The sequence below is a fragment of the Xylocopa sonorina genome, chromosome 5 (assembly GCF_050948175.1).
Source record: "Xylocopa sonorina isolate GNS202 chromosome 5, iyXylSono1_principal, whole genome shotgun sequence".
Taxonomy (NCBI): domain Eukaryota; kingdom Metazoa; phylum Arthropoda; class Insecta; order Hymenoptera; family Apidae; genus Xylocopa; species Xylocopa sonorina.
Window position 1 is genome coordinate 12,625,085 of NC_135197.1, and position 21,267 is coordinate 12,646,351.

Sequence of the window (21,267 nt, forward strand, 5' to 3'; positions counted from 1 at the left end):
AAGATTCCTTGTTTCATTCTCTAATATATACTCATATACTTTCATATTTATTCGTTCCTACATTAATATCTTAAATTATATTACTAAGATTAAAAAATATTATAATTTAAATAAATTTTATTTCATTTTAAGATTTCAATAACGGTGTGCGACCAGTTTCAACACTTCTCAAAGAGATGGCGCCACTGGCTTAAATTAACAAATTTTAATATCCAATGGCACCCAATTTAAATCTATCGTGCTATCATTCTAAAATTATAAAATATGATCTACTGATCGTTTCTTTCTTCTGTTACAGGTAACAAGAGTGGAGAGAGGGATTAATTTAACAGCACTGATATCTCCCACATATTTAAAAGACAAGGAGGACGAGAAATGAAGAAAGAAATTGCAAGAGAAACGAAGAAGGAAGAAAATCGTGTATTGTATGAATTATTTTATATTACCATGAAATATATAAGAAACACAAGTATTTTAACAATGTAAAATGATGTTTAATTGTACTTTATTGTATATTACATTAATTTAATTGAATAAATAAATTATTTAAGTTAACTCTCAATAGATCTTTCACTTTCCTAAACTTCAGCCACGTTCCCTCCATTCTCCTAACCGTCTTAGTGTACAAGATCAATTCCTGGAAAATGACGTCACTTCCAGGAGTCGCCGAAATTCCAGGAATTCTCGATGACGTCATTTCCAAGAAGTGGCACTATTCGGATACCTCCTATGACGTCATGTTCTCCTGATACATTGCCAATTTTTCGATCGAAAATCTGAAAAATCCAAAAAGTATCAGGAGAACATGACGTCACAGGAGGTATGCTTGCCACTTCCAGGAAAATGACGTCACTTCCAAGAATCGCCAAAATTCCTGGAATTCTCGATGACGTCATTTCCAAGAAATGGCACTATTCGGATACCTCCTATGACGTCATGTTCTCCTGATACATTGCCGATTTTTCGAATAAAATCTTGAAAATCCGACTTTGTATCAGGAGAACATGACGTCATAGGAGGTATCCGAATAGTGCCACTTCTTGGAAATGACGTCATCGAGAATTCCAGGAATTTTGGCGATTCTTGGAAGTGACGTCATTTTCCTAGAAGTGGCGCGCATACCTCCTCACTACTTATATTCTCCTGATACATTGTCGATTTTTCGAACAAAATCTTGAAAATCCGACTTTGTATCAGGAGAACATGACGTCATAGGAGGTATCCGAATAGTGCCACTTCTTGGAAATGACGTCATCGAGAATTCCAGGAATTTTGGCGATTCTTGGAAGTGACGTCATTTACCTAGAAGTGGCAAGCATACCTCCTCACTACTTATATTCTCCTGATACATTGTCGATTTTTCGAACAAAATCTTGAAAATCCCACTTTGTATCAGGAGAACATGACGTCATAGGAGGTATCCCAATAGTGCCACTTCTTGGAAATGACGTCATCGAGAATTCCTGGAATTTCGGCGATTCCTGGAAGTGACGTCATTTTGCTGGATGTGGCAAGCATACCTCCTGTGACGTCATATTCTCCTGATACTTTGTGGATTTTTCAGATTTTCGATCGAAAAATTGGCAATGTATCAGGAGAACATGACGTCATAGGAGGTATCCGAATAGTGCCACTTCTTGGAAATGACGTCATCGAGAATTCCTGGAATTTCGGCGATTCTTGGAAGTGACGTCATTTACCTAGAAGTGGCGCGCATACCTCCTCACTACTTATGTTCTCCTAATACAAAGTTGGATTTTCAAGATTTTGGTCGAAAAATCGGAAATGTATCAGGAGAATATAAGTAGTGAAGAGGTATGCGAGCCACTTCTAGGAAAATGACGTCATTTCCAAGAATCGCCGAAATTCCAGGAATTCTCGATGACGTCATTTCCAAGAAGTGGCACTATTCGGATACCTCCTATGACGTCATGTTCTCCTGATACAAAGTCGGATTTTCAAGATTTTGTTCGAAAAATCGACAATGTATCAGGAGAACATGACGTCATAGGAGATATCCGAATAGTGCCACTTCTAGGAAATGACGTCATCGAGAATTCCTGGAATTGCCGATACCTCCTATGACGTCATGTTCTCCTGATACAAAGTGGAATTTTCAAGATTTTGTTTGAAAAATCGGCAATGTATCAGGAGAACATAACATCATAGGAGGTATCTGAACGTGCCACTTCTTGGAAATGACGTCATCGAAAATTCTGACGATTTCGGCAATTCCTGGAAGTGACGTCATTTTCCAGGAATTAGTCTCATATACGAAAATGGCTAGGAGATTGGAGGGAACGTGGTTGATGTTTAGGAAAATGAAAGAACTAGTTAGAGTTCATTTGAATAATTTATTTATTCAATTAAATTAATGTAATATACAATAAAGTACAATTAAACATCATTTTACATTGTTAAAATACTTGTGTTTCTTATATACTTCATGGTAATATAATATAATTGATACAATACACGAGTTTCTTCCTTCTTCGTTTCTCTTGCAATTTCTGTCTTCATTTCTCGTCTTCCTTGTCTTTTAAATATGTGGGAGATATCAGTGCTGTTAAATTAATCTCTCCCTTCACTCTTGTTACCTGTAACAGAAGAAAGAAACGATCAGTAATTGATAAGAGTTAAATTGGGCGCCATTAGATATTAAAATTTTTAATTTTGGACTAGTGGCGCCATCTCTGTAAAAAGTGCTCAAACTGGTCGCGCATCATTACCGACAGCGAAGTAAACTAGTGCTAAGGTGGCGCCATCTCTGTGTAACATGCCGAAACTGGATGGGAATTAGTTCCGCCTTTCGCCGAGAGATGGCGCCACCACTTAGCTGTAGTTCACTTCGCTGTCGGTAATGTTTCGCGAACAGTTTGAGCATTTATCGCAGAGATAGAGTAGTCATCAGTGCTTTAATTTGAAAATGTAAACACGAAAACCGAGCGAGCTATTAATAATTATAAAAGCTAACCTAGTTTTGATAACCTAACTTTACCTGATTAGTTAAACACATGGCTTATTTGTCAATTCAATGTGCATTATTCGTACCTGTAATGAATTAGATAAAAATCGTGATATAATTGTTGTTAGTCAGATAGTGTTAAGGATTTTTTATTAGGATAAAATGTCAAACACGAAAGAATTCTTTCTTTCCGTCACAGAACGTATTTTCAGTAACTGGACTGCATTGAAGGTTAGTATATACTTTGAATAAAAGAATATAAATGTACAAGGTTCCTTTTTTCCTAATACATTGAATATTAGATGGCAGTCGAACATGGAATGGGTACGAAAGAGAGAGCAATAGATTTTTGTCCTTACATGACAGAGGTTATGTACATGAATGGTTTGTTCTTTCAGTTATCTTTTCACTATGATTTCGCTTGAATTATTTCGTAATTATGTATCATTATCGTACTTTTTCAGAAGGATTGAATGTGAGTGAAATCGCCAGTGAATTAGAAGATTACATGGACGAGCATTTCAATACAGAACTTCAGGATGGTAGTGCGATACAAGTCGCCGAAGAGTTACTTAGATTTCATCGTTATTGTATGGAGAATAATGAAAATTTAGCAGCAACGGAGCTTGCCAAACTACCACCGCTGCAATCGTGGCTTGTTACAGCTGAGCCGGTGAGAAAGGTTCAGGATAGTTGTGCTATGGAAAGTGAGAGTTCCGAGAGCGAGGAAGAAACAGCTATCAGTGCAGAGGTTACAGACGAATGGACAGAAGTCAGATCTAGACGGAAGAGATAATTGGAATTTGATACTTGAAATCGTACTCTTTTATTTTGTTTTTTTTTATAAAAGAAGAGATTAATAAAGAATGTACAAATTACTGTCTTACAGTACGTGTGCATCGTTTTTAATTTATACTCTAGCGTTTTGTAACCAAATACTTATCTAAGCAGTCTTTCAGACATTGTCAAATTCTATTTGGCAGTTCTAGTTTCTACATCTGTAAAAAAAAGAAAGATCATCCCGATATCTGATGTAACATTAATAAACATTTTTAAACACGTTCTTAAGTTTGGTTTATATATCACCTTTTTCGCTTTGTGATAAAGGAACATTACAATATCCATTCTGTTCCTTTGCAACAGTTTCCTTTTTCTCTCTATTTACTCTCTCTTCGGGACCCATTATATTTAAAATTACTGGCAAAAATAACAATCCATGGAATAGGCCAAACATCACTACGCACGTGAATAACTGAAACAATAAGGTTTTTCCAAATATCACTATAAATTTGGTATAGTCATTTTTATATACAAAAAAAAGGAGAATACCTTAAAGAAAGTACTGAATAAATAAGCCTCGCTGGAGCCTAACAAAACGAATGCCAGGAACGTACTTAAACCTCCGTTAAATACTGCTGGTCCAATAATAGAAAGAGTCGCTATTGCGCGTTCTATAAGAGTCATTCGTAATAAATTAACTTAATGATCATTTTCATGTTATTTGCAATAGGTACTTCTTACCTGTTTTGCTGCCCTTTGTGCGTATAAATTCTAATCCCATATGCGCCGCATAATCGACCGCTAGCCCCGCGCACAATAGGATCATGATACTCGAGGACATTTCAATGGTCAAATTTAAAAAGTACATAGTACCTAACAAGTTAATAAGCGTGAAGAATACACAACAAATTACCCAGAACGACGCACGCAAATCTCTGAGGAATAATATTATCACTACTCCGATAGTTACTATTTCTAGACCCAAATTCCTAATCAATTCCTCCCCTATGACCTATGGGAGAGTAACAACTACAGACTGCAGTAAATGAGTGAATCAGGTTGAAGGTGTTTCCTCTTACTTTGTTCGCCGTCCACGAGACGTAGTCAGGTGAAAAGATTGCAATATAGTGATTTTCTTGAGAGAAATTCGTAGCCTGTATTATATCTCTGACAGATTGCATCGCTTGTATCTGTTCTACCGTCGTGTTGATCATAACGTGTTGTATAGGAATTTGTGATGTCTAAGAAAGTCAAATGAAAATGTACAGCTTTCGAAAATATATCGATCAACAATTACATTATAGATAGACAGCTATTAGTACCATTATATTATACTCTCCAGCTGGTAATCTATCAAATTTGATATCTTTAACGTACGCCTGACCTTCCTTCGACAGAAGTAGATATTCCGTCAAATAATTATAATATTCTTCCCTACTTTCAATGTCATCTACAATAAAAATCATGCAACTGATCATTCGTAATCATATTGATAGAGAATCAAGCTTGGTCTTACCTTTATTCGTGGCATTAAGCCACTTTTCAAAACCAACGAACCATGGCTCGACAGTATTATTATTGATGAACTGATTACGCCTCAAAGCTTCTACGAACTCGGAAAGTGTTTTACGGTCCTCATAATAATCTACGCCAGTCATATAAATGGCTGCGCGTTTCCCATACTTTGGAAAATATTCCTTTAACTTGTCGTTAAATTGGATCGGATAGGAGTTCTTATTTAAGTACCAAAGAGGGTCAAAATTTTGTTCCAGATGAAATACAGCCCATGTATTTACGCATAAACAGACGACCGTGATCAATAGGATGGTCACTTTCATTGAGACTTTAGTAACTCCAGGGCCAATATAATTCTCAAAGATGATCTGCTGGGTATTCCTCTGGCTACACTCGTTGGGCTTAAAGTTCAGTTTTGGTTGACAGAAGCAACCATCCCTCCGAGCTTCGAGTCTCCTCTCGTCGTATACGAGGCAACTCGTGAAGAATACAATTTCGTATATGTATAAAAATAATATTCCCAATGTGGCGAATGCATAGAAGGATCTGAGAGTGGGCATCACAGTTGTAATGCCAAAGGCAAAGGCAATCACATTCGTGAATGAGGTAACCGTAATGGACATGCCTTGAAAACCAAAACAAAGAAAGAAAGAAAAAAGAAAAATAACAGATCAAAAGAATAGTCTTCAATAAAGTAACTCAAACAAGGATAACGTCATACCAGATTGTTGAACAGCTTTGGCAATACGTATAGGAATCTCCGCGGATTGATCAGTTTCTGAAAGGTTCTCCATACTCTGCATAATCACGAACATATTATCAACACCTATACCGAGCAACAGAAACGGTAGAATGGAGTGTATCGGTCCGTAGGAGTAGCCCAAGTAGTAGCATACCCCGTAAGAGGATAAAATCGCCTGACCAACCACAGACACCCCCATTACTGACAGATAAATACGTTGTTCCAAGGCATTGCATCTACCAATCATTGCCATCACGTAAATTGCTATCAAAGATATCCCACAACACAATACTGTCAGGTTACTGTTCAGTATTTGTTGCAACGAGTCTAAGTAACTTCGTGAAGCGATCGCATATATCTCCACCCCCGGAGGAAACGTGATATTCGAGTGAAAAACGCGATTTAAAAACTCTAACTCCCAGTCAGCCGAGTTTGGATTGGACTTCTTCAGCATCCAATTCAATATTGTCGCGTTAGCTCCTTTAACTCGACCTCTTTTATTGTAGATGATGCCCGAGAGCAACGGCGCCGTGTCAAGCAAAGCGTTGCCTTTGATCCTGCAATAGATTTAATGTAACGTGTTGGACGATAAAGTTTCTCGTTCAAAGACTTACTTGTGTTTCACTGCTTTGGTCACGTCATCTAGTATCTCGTTCTTCGTCAGATTAGCAACGTCTTTCATTAAGGTGGTATCCCAGAGTTGTATGACGGACTGATATATACATCCCTGTTTCAGTACCGTTTTGTTCAACTCGGCCATGATTTCGTCGCCAATATTAAGGTCTTTGAAAATCACCGACGGGTTTGTCATATTGAACCACGTGAGGTATCTAAGATTCAGTGAAATACTTATTTAAATCTCAGACCAAGGGGAAGAAGCAAATTACTGCGGATTATTGACTTCAACTTTACCCTGCGCACACGTCTTCCCATGTGTTGTTCTTCACCACCACGGACTTCACTAGATGCTCTAACTTACTGATCTGAAAGGGAGAGATTGCGAATTCAACGAATTTTTTACACGAATGGGACGTTCAGCTCACAGATTCCAAGTGTGGAGTAAATCTCGTGAGTCTTGGTAAATTTTGGCAAGGATCATGCGTTAAAGTAGAAAAGAACCTTCGCAGATACTCGTATAATTCATGATCGCCTATGTACCGAGCGCAGCACTTCCGGCTCCAAAACGTTGGGGGCCGTGACGATGATACTTTCGTATCGGAAATCATCCCGGAAGTGTGTCTTCACCCAAACGGCGTCGTTTCGTACCACAGAGTTCTCGGGCATGAAGAGCTCGATATCGTCAAGCTCTTCCTTCCAGAAGAACATCCCAGGCGCGCAGATGCAGTTTAAGCAGAAGGACACCAACAGCCATAGCCAAGGCCTTTTCCCAATACTCAGGCCGATACTGAAAACAATTCTTTCCATTAGCTTAGAATCAATGTATTTCATCAAGATAATATTCAAGAATTAATTGAAAAAAAGAAAGTTATAAGAAAATATTTTTTATTTTGTCCGAAGGCACGGATCTTGAGGACAGAACCGTGGCAACGGAGTCATTTGAGAAACGATCATTTCTGCAGTGCTAAGCATTATAAGGTATCGCCTTTAATGGCAAGCACAGTCTGTCGAACGCAGAATCGGACGAAATTTAAATCGCTTCCATTTCCGTGCATCTGAAGGCAGAAAGTTGCATAAACTTGGAAACTCTTTCGTTTCTAGATTAATTCAACTTAGAAACAAGGAACGAGATAATTCGTCGGTGTAATTGAGTAACAAGAGTAACGACACTTAAGTGAAATAATGGAGAAAGAAAAACACAAAGGGTGGCGCCAGAACAACTGTTGGCCTAATGTAGGCCAATTCCTGGAACGTAGCCGGGCATTCTTCATTCAGCTAATTAAGAGGGTCGCGATGATCTCACCTTAAGTGGATTAAATTGTACAAGTTCAAGCCCCGAAACTCGAGCACCATTAATGTCATTATCTTCTCAACGAGATTTATTATATTTTCATGGTTCGATCAATTGCCCATTGAACACGCGCTTCGTTGCTCGCAGGTTGATTGATCGTAATTGGGATTCGGAGAACGATCACGAATCTCGTCTAGATCGAATCCCAGCGCGCTAGATTTTTAAATTCAACGCGATGCGAGATTTCAATTGTTTAGAATTGTGCGCGAGAAAATGCAGCGACCTCGTCATAGTTTGTACCAAGATAATTAGCTTCTCGGTATGAGATTACCATTAGCGTACGTATGTGCATCTCAATGACAATTCGTCGTTGGAGGGAACCTGTTATTTAAGCCAGACCCACCGCGGACCATTTTGCTGACAATGCAAAAGCAGACGCGGGCCAGGAGCGTCGAGAAAACGCGATCATGCTCAATTTACTGACATCCGATCTATTCTTTCCTCTCTGCGGAGGATTCACGTTCGGTTGACTGTAACGTGAAAAAAAAAAAGAAAGAGCGTGAACGAGACAAAGCAACGCTTCCGGGGAACTCCGATGGAACGTTTTATAGGAAGTGTTCATGGCATCCCACACTATTGGCACAAACCAAAAGCTAATTCGTTATCATTTTTCCTCTAATGCCTCCTATTTTCTATTCATTTAGAGTGATGAAAGAGTCATCGGTTTTATTACAGCGACTGCATCGCTGGCACAGTTTTCGTCTCACCATGCAGTAGTTGTCGAACAGCAGAAACGGAACAACAATCGATTGACAAGTCAAGCGAAGCAGAGAGGAGAAGTAAATGGGTAACGATGAGGAAATTAATGTCGATCCATCCCGAGTCACAGGACACCTGCAAGAAGTGGCTTAGAGAATGGACCGATCGGCTCGAAAATAACATCCACTCACCGGTAAAAGACACGATCTGAATTTTGATGTAGATTCAAGAGCAGATCTTTCAGGCGTTTCCACGTGATCCCCGTGTTTCCTCCTCGTCGCGGTTCCATCCTCGCGGCTGCGACGCTTAGGTCGTACGGTGGCCGAATGTCCACTGCAAGGGAGCGTTGGTGAGCAAAGCACACAGCCGAGTGCGGCAGCATGCATGTGACCAACGCTGGAAGTAATCTGCCACAATTATATAACGTTCGGTCCGAAGCTTCGCTTGCCACGATCGCGGCTGCGATGCGATCGGGAGGTCGAGGAGGAGCATGGACGTCGATCACCCCTCCTATTGTCTTCGTAACCGCTCGTTTTCGATGCTCCACGGCCGCTCGTTCCGCTCGAGGGCCGTAGCCTGCCCGTGGACAAACCGCCGACCAGACTTTTCGACGACTTTGGCCCCTCGAAACGTTTCAGGATGCTCTAATCTCGCGTCCTCTGCTTTTGTCCAGCTTCTACATTCTCGATCGGTGGATATCTTGCCGGTTGAACAGCTTTTCGCACTCATCTTAGAATTATCTGATGGAATGGATGGAAGAGTGGTGTGATTTATACGGGATGATTAGCATAATTGTGATCGAGCGTCGAGAGCGTCCGTAAAGGGACTTAACTGGTGGAATACGTCTTGCGATCGGCTAGAATTTATTACTTCCTTTGTCTTGTAGCCTTTTAATCTTTCTCCTTTTAATTCGTACGATTAATACGGTGTATATTTGTTTCTAGGATTTCACCCGTAAGTGGAGAATGATTTTTGTCGGGTCGGATAATCGCATAAGTAGCTCGCGATCGTTTCATGTTTGGGATTCGTATCGGTCAGAAGAGACTAGCCATCAACAATGTCGCCGTTGCTGGCGATCGTTTGAAAGGCAATGCAAACAAAATGCTTAAACTACCGTACGATTTGCTCCTCTTTCAGCATAAATCACTCGATGGTCACCTCATATCGCGATACATCCAATTCACGACGAAGCGTCCATGGCACTGAGTGTAACTGGTTGACCTACTTATTCCGTTAATTAACGCTTTTCTTCGAAAGTTAAGGCGTTGCACCATGCAAAATCCTCTCCTTGATATCGCGAGCTAGGGGAAAGAGAAACTTATCATGGAAATAAAGATAAAAACATCGTTTTAGCGGCAGTACTTTGTAAATTAATCTCACCCTTATCGATATCGTAAATAATCGACGCCGGTAGAACTAATTGATTTTCCGGTAACAAACGAGCACAGCCTCGCCTTCTTCCTTCCACAGTTATCCAAATTTCGTGCGACCCGTTCATGGTCGAACACGGTGTAAATAGAATTGCGGAAGAATTCCGCAGCAAATCCCTGTATCTCCTTCTTTCTTCGTCTACCAGACAGCTTGACGTTTCACAAATACCATAGACCCCATGATATATCTACCATAGATAGCAGGCCTTGTGTTTCTGCAGTCAACATCTAACTTACAGCGACAAAGATAACAGATAAAAGAATAAAAGAATTTCAAGTACATAGATATATGTCTAATATAGTTTTATTTCTGAATAAATATAGATCACTCTCGGTACTCGTCAAGTAATCGAGTAAAAATTGGAATCCAACTGATTCTAGCATTTGTTACTCGAGTTTCACCTGCAATTCACTTTCTCCTCGAAACATTCGTGGCAAAAGTACAAAGGCTGTTATACAGAACGATGTACGAATGGTGCTGCGAGATCATTTGGTAAGAATACGAGTATCGGTCAAGAGCAATTTCGTCCAGGTAACGAACGGGGGGCAGCGGGTTTGCAAGCTAAGAAGGTAGGGAGTGTGGTCGAAGTGAATGGCTTTCTCATCGGATCCGTGGATCTTCAGTATTCCTGGTTCCAGTCGGACCGATGGACGGTCTCCTTCTCGCGTGCTGTTTCCTGCAACGACCGGCTCGGTCAAGTCGATGTTCGATGTTCGATCGCAATTAAAAAAGCTTGTGACGAGAGGACTGATTTAGTGCTTGCACGGTTCAGACGTTGTTTGTTAAACTGTGAGTAGAGCTCGAGGAATTTCCATTCGATTCGACACGTTTGACACGACTCTGAAACTAATTGTTTGTTCAATTGATGGCTGAATAGATCGAGATCGCACTGTTGCGTCAAATTGTAAACGAGAGTGCATGTATGTAACATGTTACGGATAAGATTGGATTTTTATATTGCATTTAGTATTTTCAGTGAAAATTTTGTTTGATCAGTAGTTTAATCTTAACTTTAAATGATCGTGAAAGAAATTAATGTTCAATTGATGGCTAACTAAACTTAGATCGAATAGATTATCGGAAACTATAAATATAATGCGCATAAAAGTAAGCATCATTCATGATACGTAGCGTTTCCACACTTCTCTTTACGTTACCGTAGAAGATCTCGGAGAGATCTATGCAATAACGATCTCAATGTATTCTAACGTTGAACACACCGTATCCGTTCAGTAAACGGTGTCAACAGCCAGTCCCGAGAGGCAGACGGAAATCGAAGCGTTTTTTGAATTTCGGCCAATCGTTGAATCCATAATGGCTTAACGGGTTTTTAGAAAATCTTCAGCCACGATTTAAAATCCGAATCTTTTATCGGTGACCGATGAATTTCTGCATCCTAAAACGGTTACCATTAATAAGCACTTTAAATAGCAATAAAAGGAAAGTTATTCGTCAGATACGAATTTAAATACGTCAAGGAACCGATCAAAGATCGTTTGTCTACCTTGAATAGTAATTAATCAAAACTGGAATGCGATTTCTACTTGTAATACGTCAACAGTGGCTACAAAAATATTTTTACAAAAAATTTGTAGGTGACCCTGAACTTCGAACGAAGAGCATCGTGCACGTGGGATGACTGTTAAACGGAGCCACTCTCTCCGCCACAACTTTTTCCACCGTTTCAACTGACACTTCTCGCGATACTTTTCTCTTCAATGAGTCATCAGCTTTTTACCATCGAATCTTCTACTCGTTTATCCAAGAATCCGCTCTAAAAGTCGCCTCTTGATGTACAACAAGCACCTTACATTCGAAATCTGCATCAGACAACGTTCGTTTAATGTATCGATTCATAATACGTCGGCTTATCTGACGGAATACAAATAGGGACGTTCACACGGATTTATTTACAATTCTCTCGTGTTCATGAAGTATTCACGAGCTCCTAGGCTAAGGAATCGTTAAAGCGTCAAGCGAACAAATGCTCTGTTAAAATTGTAATAACGAGAAAACCGACAGCGCGTAATCTTAATAGCATTGTAAAGGAAGCGACTTCATTGAGAAGCGATCGATGACTACGTATTTCGTGTCCGTGTACTATGCTCACCTTGACCGAAGAAAGTATTACGCAGGTCTTTGACCCAAGGCGGTCGATTCATAATTATTAACAATATACCGTTGCATCTACATCAAACCCTCCTGCTATGTCTTCTAATCGATGCACGTATTACTGCACTGAAATCACAAAATTGTACAGAGACTGCCATCTCAGAGATAAAAGTGTTAAACAATATGCAGGATACAGTTAATTCATTTTTGCACGAAAGTAAGTACGTTATCAAAAAGTAGACTAGATAACAGAAGAAAGGTGTTGGCCGCTAAACTAGTCTGCACACGTAATAACTTCGATGTGAACACTTGCTGCATAGCTCGTTTCTTTCTCCTACCCTGTCCGCGAGCGACGTAAGTGGAACGACGCGAAAGAACGCCTTGAAGTGGTTCTCTTTGGCCACTAGTCGTCCTAATTACGAACGCAAACGACCAACAGATTCCTCGTAAAAATTTCTATTTCGAAATCCACTAAGAATCGAGAATGTTTACCTGGCGACATGAAAGTCTTCTTACGGATAAGACGTTGACGAATTAGTAGGTTTCCTGTTGGTTCCAGAATCATGAACGCGGTGACGGTCTTGCTGGTCCTCGCGGCTGGATTAGTGGACGGTCAATTGAACTTCGAGGGTAACCCGTTGACGGAGAACACCGAGTACACGGCTGAGGAGTCACGTTTCTTCGAGAGAACCGCAAAAGAAGAAGGCATGGCAACAAACATGACCAACACCGTGGCAGAATCTTCTTGGAATCTTCATCCTCTACTCTCAAGCACTAGAAATTCATCCCAATTGATGAATCCGACAGAAACATTAATCATCGATCATTCGATGAGACAAGAAGATTCGATGCAATCTGCAAAACAGGAGAAGATTGTACCAACAGCTCGATATCTATCTACGAACACCTACAGTCAAGGAACGGACTCTAGCAAACAAGCTGAGGCGGCCTTGAATAGTTTTCTGAATTCGAAGACACCAGATGAGTCTCGTATGTCTCTTGACTACTACCTCCAAAGCAGAGAAACACCTGACAATGCGCCACAGGCAACCGTTAATCAGGCTCAATTAACGCGACAGTCAACCGGCCAGGTTAATCAACAATCCATGTCATCCACGGTGAACGAACACCTAACTGAGCAATTGATGCAACAAAGGCAAGCGTTGCAGGCTTTCCAAGTTAATCAACCGGTTTACAATGCGCCTGTGAACCCAGCGGATCTTCGTGTAACTATGCCGAACCCGATGGCTATGACTATGATGCAGCGGCAGCAAGCGTTGCAATCATCGCAATCGTATACAACTGGAATACAGGCGAGGAACGACATGTTCTATCCTGGATCGTTACAACGCATGAGAAGAGTGCGTGGGAAACCATTCTCCTATGCTCAATCAAGGGGAGGTCCGGGATTCTACGGCGGTCCTGTACCACCAGGTGAGCTATCACTATGGAATATTTGCAAAGATTAGTGGCTAATTACGGAATAACCAACAGTGTAATTTTTTTTAATAATGAACTAGTGATCACTTACACATATATATCAGCGTTATGTAACGTGTTCAGAGCAATACTAATTAGGGAATGAGATTTCAGAAAATTGAATAGAGTTCCGTCAAAAGTCCTAGTCATCTCCGAGCATATTAATTACAGTGGTGAAATAGACTTAACAATCGAAAGTTGCATTTGCCAGGGAAACTTTTCTTTACGTAATTCGCGAAAGTTTCCCTGTCAAAGGTAACAGTTGTCTGTTTTCACTCGAGATAAAAATCCATTCTAATTAACGAATAACTAATTTCGCAAACTACTCTTCCCAAGCAGTTCCGTTCAAGCCGAAGAGGCCACCCGTTGATGTGATCTATACGAAGCCTCCGGGATTTCATCATGGTCCACCCGCAATCAGTAATCCTCCCGTACCCTACGAAGATGCTAGTGCTTGGTTCCCTGAAGCGGATCATCCACCACCCAACAAAGATGTCTACTATTCTCAACTATATGCTCAATCCTATGACCCTCATTATTATAATTATATCGCGAAAACGGGAAAGATAAAGCCTTATTTGTATGGAAAATACGGTAAGCACCATGAAGAAGAAGGGAGCAGTATCTGGGCTGATTTGTACAGGGGATTTAAGAAGCACGGCCTGAAGAACATGATGACACCAACGTTCCTCTTGGGGATGACACTTCCCGTGGTTACCCTGATGCTCACCGCGCTCGTACAGAAGAGGTCTTTGTCCAGATCAGATTCGAGGGAGTTATCACAGGAGGAGACGATTCAGGATTACCTGGAACAAGTCCAGAAAGCTGTAGAATGTTACGAGAAGAAAAGGAGGAAGGAGGATACAAACGTAGAGTGTTAAAGTTAGATTTTTCAATTAATTTATTTAGGTGGATATTAAACGGGCGATTAAAGGAAACGGAAAGGACCATCGTAGATGGCTTGTACACGGCTCATGTAATATAATATACGACGAGGGGAACGATTTCTCTTGAAATGTCTGTCGTCGTGAGCTATGGTTTATTGCGTACGATTAATTGCCTGAAATCGCAGCAGACCACCACGAGACATCGATGGGAGAACGTGACAGTGAAACGCTTCTCGCGTCGAGAGTGGCAGACGTGAGAAGCGTACTTTCGCGGGTCAATTATCTAAGACCCTGTTCGCAACTGCGTGTTCGTACGTGTATAACTCGCGCACCGTGAATTTAATTACCGATGATATCGAGAATAGCAGCATCCATCGACTCACTTTTACTTTTCTATTGAACCACACGACCGACTGAACGAATAGAGGAACGTGATTATTAAATGGAAAAAAGTTCAGGCTTTAACAACTCCTTTTTTCATTCCTCGCATACCTTCTTCCCGTTCTCCTTTTTTTCCTTGCGTGGAAAGAAAGACTCTTTTCTAACGGACAGTGATCTTCGACCTATATTTTAGAGTTGTGTGTGCACGGACATGCCTTGAATTTCAAATTAGAAATGACATCCTTGATTCGCTGCAAGGCGCAGCACTGTGCATCATGGCACAGAAATGGATAACCGGTTTGACCATTTATGGGCGGACCTCGCAAAGTGTCACGCATCGATTTCGATGGAACTTCAACTAAATTATCTAGGAATGGCGCAAGTAATTCAACGCAGCCGGTATTATTTGTCTGAATGTCAAATAAATACCGAACACTCTGGAAAAGAAACAATTTAACATGAACTAAATATGATTAAATAAAATTAAATAAAAAATAAATGCGTAACACTTTATTAATGAGTCCATGCCGTCTCTTTAATAATTCCTCCAGTTCCATAAACTAGACCACCGAGCGAACCGTCCTCGTTGTAGATGTTGCGCATTATTTTTGTAAATAATCCAAATAGTATCAATCGATGCTTAAATCTGCAACATTAATCCTTTCACGATTGAGCTCTACGCCAGGAAAAGTCTTGCTCGAACCGTCACTCCAAAGATATCTTCGCCACATTTTTAATTCCGTCCATGAGCTGACGTAATTCGAGTACACGACGCTGATTAGTAACGCGACGATAAGGTCAATTACGATAACTCGGGCATTAATGAAACCGTAAATTAAGACCACGTGCAACGAAGCGGCTCGTTTGGCGCCTGAAGTCCGCAGCCGTGTAACAATTCGTCCCGAAGAAATCTCGGTCGATTTCTTCTCCTGCCGGACACGTTTGAGCTGAGTTTACACAGAGTCGTTCTACTTAATTTGTTGAATTTTTCCGACGATGACTAGCAGCCTGTATCCTTAGCCTGAAAGAGGCGAAACACTCATCAGAATTACAGGTGACTCCAAAACTTCAGTTTTCATGACTTGACTGACTTACACTCTATTTCTAATTATTCCTTTACATCTGATACTTAAGCAACATGTATAATTCCACGTTTAATACCTACCCTTCAAAGTTTCAATTTTTATGTTAGTAATTAATGTGATTGTTAAACAGTAATCATCGACGAAACCACGATCAACTCCTGATGGCCACACCGGAATAGAAATAACTTTACTCCTTGTAGATTCATCGACGATTCGATGTATAATTGAATTATTTCATCAAACGATTGAAGGTTTAATTCACGGGTCATGAGATCCAGACGTTCTGTGCACGTCCAATTATGATCAAGGGCAATTACTAATTTCAATTCTATTCCTTGCATATCATTAGAAAAGCGTGGTTCAACGTGCAATGGATCGACGTGTTTCAGAAAGCACTGATTCTGTTGGATAGTCTCAGACATACTTTCTGTCCACCACTGTCAATTTATACGTGTTCCTTTACTCCACTGGAAAAGCAACAGAGAAAGTATATATAGAATAAATGGTACCACGGGGAGAAACACTTTCGTCCAACGAACTTCCTACGTGAAATCGTATTATTAGTCGCAACAAGATCGGAGATTTCTTAACGAAAACTATTTTGTACACTTGTATATCTAGTTTCTACAAACACAACTTATCACGATAAACAGAAGAACTTTTACTTTATTTTTGTTCTCAAAAAAAAGTGGTAACACAAATGTCCCTTTTTTATAACTTTTTATGGTTGCGATAAATCATATACAAACAACTTTCGGTACGAAAATATAAGTTTACGGATAACAAAAGTTATCCGTAATAAAAATAAATCACAGTTGATGAAGCGACTTTGTTGTTACGTTTCTCAAAAAAGTATTGATTCGGTGAATGTTTCATAATTGGTTTAACTAGATTAGATTCGACGTGATATGAGCACAGGCGAGCTTCAAGGATCGTTTTCATAAGAAAACGAACTTCGAAGATCATTTTGTTTAATTTTCTCTTCCAAGACGAAAGAAATTAAAAAGAAAAAATTGTTCCCTGACGCATCCTGTGGCTTTTATAGAGAAAGCAGGTAAAGGAATACAGGATGGAACGAGCGAGCGTAGAATCTGCTAAAATAGATCCTAGTTGGCTCCATAAAAGTCATAGGTACTTTCACGGATATGGCTCCTATAAAATAATTGTTGTAACTAAGAAACAATGTACATACTGTATTGCTTTCAATTTTGCAACACGCTACATTTTGCGTATATATAACTGCGCATATAATTGCCCTTTGTTACCTACAGTATCGCTAATGTTCGCAGAGCATTGTTCCATCATACCGCATTGAACAAATCTCTTTATTAAAACTCTGCTATTCTTCTCTTCTTGTTTTCCCCTTTGCTTTCCTAACGTTAAACAAGTCATGGGCCTGCTCCAGCAAACGGTCATCATCAATTTGATTCTACGTGGGTGGTCAGTCTTCGTCTCGGCAAACGACCCGATATTTTTTTCCAGTTTTTTGTGTGCACTTGTATCGCTCTATCGCGCCAACTACGATCAGCTAGATCAAGTTACTCTTGTACATACAATGTGCGTTTACAATATCTTTTGTAACTCGGTTGTTGCACACTGAGAGAATAATTGAGACGATAGGTGCAATAAGTACGAAGCTACAATTTATGCGGTCTTATGAATATATGTTTTTAAGATTATACACAATTTACTTCATAGTTTTATTTGAATGTAAGTAGAATCTTGTGAAGTTGACGTTCTAATATATGGCATGAGTTGACTCGTTGCACGTAACGCCTCTCGTTGTTCTCTAATATTACACAATGATCGATTTAAAGAACGCTATTTTCACATTTGACACTTCTACACCTTTCGCACTGATAAGAATCACTACTGCTACAGTTACGTATCGTGAAATTGTTTCGTGGGACTAGACGAGGTCTGATTATACGAAGTAGTAATTGCTGGTGAATGCTAAACGGAACGTGATGTCAAATAACGTGTCGATAGCTTATATATCGCTGGTTTACAATATACCTTCAACTAAAATGGTAGCTCGCTGTATAAAGCTCCCATTACATTTTCTTGTTCTAAATTAATCCTATGAAACATGGTCGAGCTTTTCTTATGTAATAAGAACTATGCTTTCGACTGTTTTGAATAAGCATGATTTGCTGTCATGATACGGTAAAATCAGACTACAAACGTGATGTTAAAATTTAATTATCTAGTAAATCAACTATGACGTAGTAAAAGTGCAACTAAAAATTATCTATACATATATAAGTATGTAACATGTGTATATATACCTGTATATCGTGTAATGATATACGTGTATACGTATGCATTTCCGAAAATTTTTCTAAATATTATCATTAACATAAATTATAGAAATTTTAAATATACATAAAAATCTGTATAGATTGAAAGACTACTTCAGCTTTACCTAATATCTCTTGTGTACATGATTGTTGTACTGTCTGCAAACATCATTGGTTTGCTCTGATGAATGAAATAACTTTTTAAATGATTGATTACAATGGGCACAATCTTCTTACTCTTTTTCTAATAAAATAGTAGATAAAATGGTCAGAAACGTTTAAAAAAAGAAAAAAAATTAAAATATACCTATATGCTCGAATGCAGCCTTGTTTTTTCCTACGATCATGTCTCTCTCCACAAAAGGCTAAGGTTTACTACCGAAATTAACTTAATACTTACATTAGCGACGTTACATCTACATAATTTCTTACATCTTCTTTGTTTCTTAATTGATATTAGGATGTGAACACTCCATGTCTAAAAGTTTACTCTGTAAAATGTAATCGGTTCAGTCAAATTTTTCCTCCTTAAACGCAAGTCTAATAGCTTCGCCGACGTGTTCCACTACGAATGCAGGTTTGCACAGGCTGTCGTCGACTGGTAAGAAATCTCTAGGGCTGTGTTCCGATGTGAAATTCGAATCCCGTTGATGGACACCGGTTTCAACCAAAATACTGATACAAGCTTTAGCACTAGGCGGATTAACATCTTTGCCAAGCAGTTTCTTTATTTTGTCCGTTTTTAATGCTTCTTCCTTTGCGCAATGTGACAGATATTTATCATATAAATTCGCACCAAATATATCAGTATTAATATTATCTCTGAAAATACATGTAAAATTTAATTATTTCTTCTAATTTTTTAAATATTGCTGAATTCAGACATGTACAACTGTTGCTCGAGTAATAACAATGGCCTTTATATTGCGGAAGAGCCTGCATTTTGCTTTTGGTAAAATTACTCCTACTCACAGCAATTGCATATGTCTGCATTAGTTTATTGATATTGTCAAAGCATTCATTACCCAATAGCATATATTGTATCAACATTATGATCTATTCCAATACTTCTAGCATGCTCACGGAGCATATAATTTGCATGATAGTAGGTAACTTCATTAGGTTTTCCGACTAGAGCAGAGTATATCAAATCTTTGCCTGTAATCTTCTTATACAAAGATTCCAGACATAATAAGAAAGCACCATGACCGTATCTAGGAATTGGTGCCTCTGATACCCACAACAAATCCATGTTACACGCCAAGACAGGAATGTGTGGGTATGGAATATCAGGAAGTAAACCAGCAGGCATTCCATTAGTCAATAAGAGATCTACCATCAATTGTAACGGAGTTTCCCAGGAAACTGGTTCGCTAAATAAAACGATGCCTTCTATTGTAGGAAAGTTTGGATCTACAGGACCACAAACTGGATTTCTTTTTTCCATATTTACATAGTCCAAAGAGGGAAAATTTTTCACTAATTCTTGAATGGTTATAGTTTTTTGGAAACCTAGTTCATTAGCAATTTCCCTGATTGGTCCTTGTCCAGATATTAGTACTTGTTTATTATGAAAATGTTGAAACAATTTTAGTGGTGAATGAGCCATTATAACCTGCGATTCTTTTACTTCTAATCCTATCCATTTTGTTAGGTCAGCTGCCTTTTGACTACGTAGGGCGTTTCCACTATTGGTAACAAATACAGTTGGTACACGAAATTTGCCATCTTTCCCTTGAAGTTGTTTAAAAGCTTCTGGTACGGGTGGTAAGACATTCTTACCGCGTACTATTACACCGTCGATATCAAAAAGTAAACCAAACTTTGGTTTTGAACTTAAATGCTGAAAATAAAGAAATGTAACTATTAATTATCTGTTCAAAGGTGTCTTTGCTAAAGCATATTATTTTTTACAATCTTAGAATAATTAACCGTAAATGTTATAACTAAAATTAGAGCTTTTTAATTATTTCATAGGAAATTCTGCAGTTACTTCATATTTTTGGAGCAGGACATTTAAACAGCTCTGTGTGCAAAGGCCTTGAAACAGAATATAAAAATATACCTGTTGTGTTATGAATGGTATGCGGTATATTTTTATACCAATGCATAATATAATGCCTGATAAATTTCACATCGTTTATCCTGACCAATCTCGTAATTATAATTTACAATTAATGTTTTTATACAATTTTGAAAAAGCTATTAATAGAGTCAGAATTTAGAAAGACATAAGAGCAACTTGCATTTGATTCATGAACGATTAACAAGAATTACGTATGAGAATTCAAATTCGAATGAAAAAATAATCTATCGTTTAAAAAATTGTTTAAATACGAAAGGTGAAAGAGTTGAAAAAAAAGTGCATTGAATAGTAGGCGGAGATTTCGTCGCGAAATCGATTGATATGAAAAAATTAATTGTTACTGCGTTCCGAATGAATTTAAGTCAGTTTAAACAATGTAGGTCGATTCGTCTATGTCATAAACAAAAGAAGGCATATATAACGGGTCCACCTTGATCCGCAGAGACATTTAATCGAGCGTTCAATAATGTATGAAATGTAACTCACTCTAACTCCTGTGAACCTTGTGATGTCTGGTCGTAACAATATTTTCATAATTGCCATTTTGGCAGTGGCAGGTGGTAAACAAGGAGACGACAATAACAAGCTTAAAAGCTAGGGGGATACGTTCAAAGGCTACTTCTCACAGATTGATTATGCATAATGCAATATTTTGAGGTTATAGTGACCTACAGATCGCACAGTATATTTGATCGTATTTTTCTCACGTGCCGTAAGAGGACACAGTGTACACTGCACGATGCAGCTAACATTATTAGCGTGTGCGATACGCAATGTCTTTTGCTTTTAGCTGAAACTTCCTCTGATAATCAATTCGGAAACTATAGATGAATCTC

At 39.0% G+C, this 21,267-nt stretch overlaps 4 protein-coding genes across 4 annotated transcripts; 2 read left to right on the top strand and 2 right to left on the bottom strand.

Moving 5' to 3' along the window:
* The first annotated feature begins 2,993 nt into the window (after positions 1-2,993).
* Positions 2,994-3,803, top strand: LOC143423613 (uncharacterized). Its single transcript, XM_076895072.1, has 3 exons — positions 2,994-3,196; positions 3,268-3,349; positions 3,430-3,803. The coding sequence occupies exons 1-3, from the start codon at positions 3,128-3,130 to the stop codon at positions 3,759-3,761; spliced, it is 483 nt and encodes a 160-aa protein (XP_076751187.1). The 5' UTR covers positions 2,994-3,127; the 3' UTR covers positions 3,762-3,803.
* Positions 3,804-3,844: 41 nt separating this feature from the next.
* LOC143423612 (patched domain-containing protein 3) lies at positions 3,845-9,307 on the bottom strand. Its single transcript, XM_076895071.1, is given in 13 exon segments — positions 3,845-3,963; positions 4,052-4,217; positions 4,295-4,416; positions 4,487-4,757; positions 4,825-4,986; positions 5,068-5,195; positions 5,262-5,885; positions 5,982-6,559; positions 6,617-6,832; positions 6,915-6,985; positions 7,161-7,407; positions 8,862-9,025; positions 9,028-9,307. Coding segments are annotated over 13 exon segments (2,910 nt in total). The 5' UTR covers positions 9,163-9,307; the 3' UTR covers positions 3,845-3,937.
* A 3,429-nt stretch (positions 9,308-12,736) lies between these two features.
* Positions 12,737-14,989, top strand: LOC143423831 (uncharacterized). Its single transcript, XM_076895437.1, has 2 exons — positions 12,737-13,647; positions 14,032-14,989. Exons 1-2 carry the CDS (start codon positions 12,777-12,779, stop codon positions 14,571-14,573), a joined length of 1,413 nt encoding a protein of 470 aa, XP_076751552.1. The 5' UTR covers positions 12,737-12,776; the 3' UTR covers positions 14,574-14,989.
* Positions 14,990-17,218: 2,229 nt separating this feature from the next.
* Positions 17,219-21,253, bottom strand: LOC143424107 (haloacid dehalogenase-like hydrolase domain-containing 5). The gene is made up of 3 exons (XM_076895936.1): positions 20,918-21,253; positions 19,371-20,188; positions 17,219-19,167 (listed from the first exon to the last, which is right to left on the bottom strand). Exons 1-3 carry the CDS (start codon positions 20,972-20,974, stop codon positions 18,855-18,857), a joined length of 1,188 nt encoding a protein of 395 aa, XP_076752051.1. The 5' UTR covers positions 20,975-21,253; the 3' UTR covers positions 17,219-18,854.
* Positions 21,254-21,267: the final 14 nt, after the last annotated feature.

Excerpts from the sequence above, each read along its gene's own strand:
- LOC143423613 (XM_076895072.1), top strand. The coding sequence starts at position 3,128 with ATGTCAAACACGAAAGAATTCTTTCTTTCCGTCACAGAACGTATTTTC. Across the intron at positions 3,197-3,267 it reads GTAACTGGACTGCATTGAAG|ATGGCAGTCGAACATGGAAT; the intron begins GTTAGTATATAC and ends ATTGAATATTAG. Across the intron at positions 3,350-3,429 it reads AGAGGTTATGTACATGAATG|AAGGATTGAATGTGAGTGAA; the intron begins GTTTGTTCTTTC and ends GTACTTTTTCAG.
- LOC143423831 (XM_076895437.1), top strand. The coding sequence starts at position 12,777 with ATGAACGCGGTGACGGTCTTGCTGGTCCTCGCGGCTGGATTAGTGGAC. Across the intron at positions 13,648-14,031 it reads CGGCGGTCCTGTACCACCAG|TTCCGTTCAAGCCGAAGAGG; the intron begins GTGAGCTATCAC and ends CTTCCCAAGCAG.
- LOC143424107 (XM_076895936.1), bottom strand. The coding sequence starts at position 20,974 with ATGGCAATTATGAAAATATTGTTACGACCAGACATCACAAGGTTCACA. Across the intron at positions 20,189-20,917 it reads CAAGGTTCACAGGAGTTAGA|CATTTAAGTTCAAAACCAAA; the intron begins GTGAGTTACATT and ends CTTTATTTTCAG. Across the intron at positions 19,168-19,370 it reads GATACAATATATGCTATTGG|AGATAATATTAATACTGATA; the intron begins GTAATGAATGCT and ends ATGTATTTTCAG.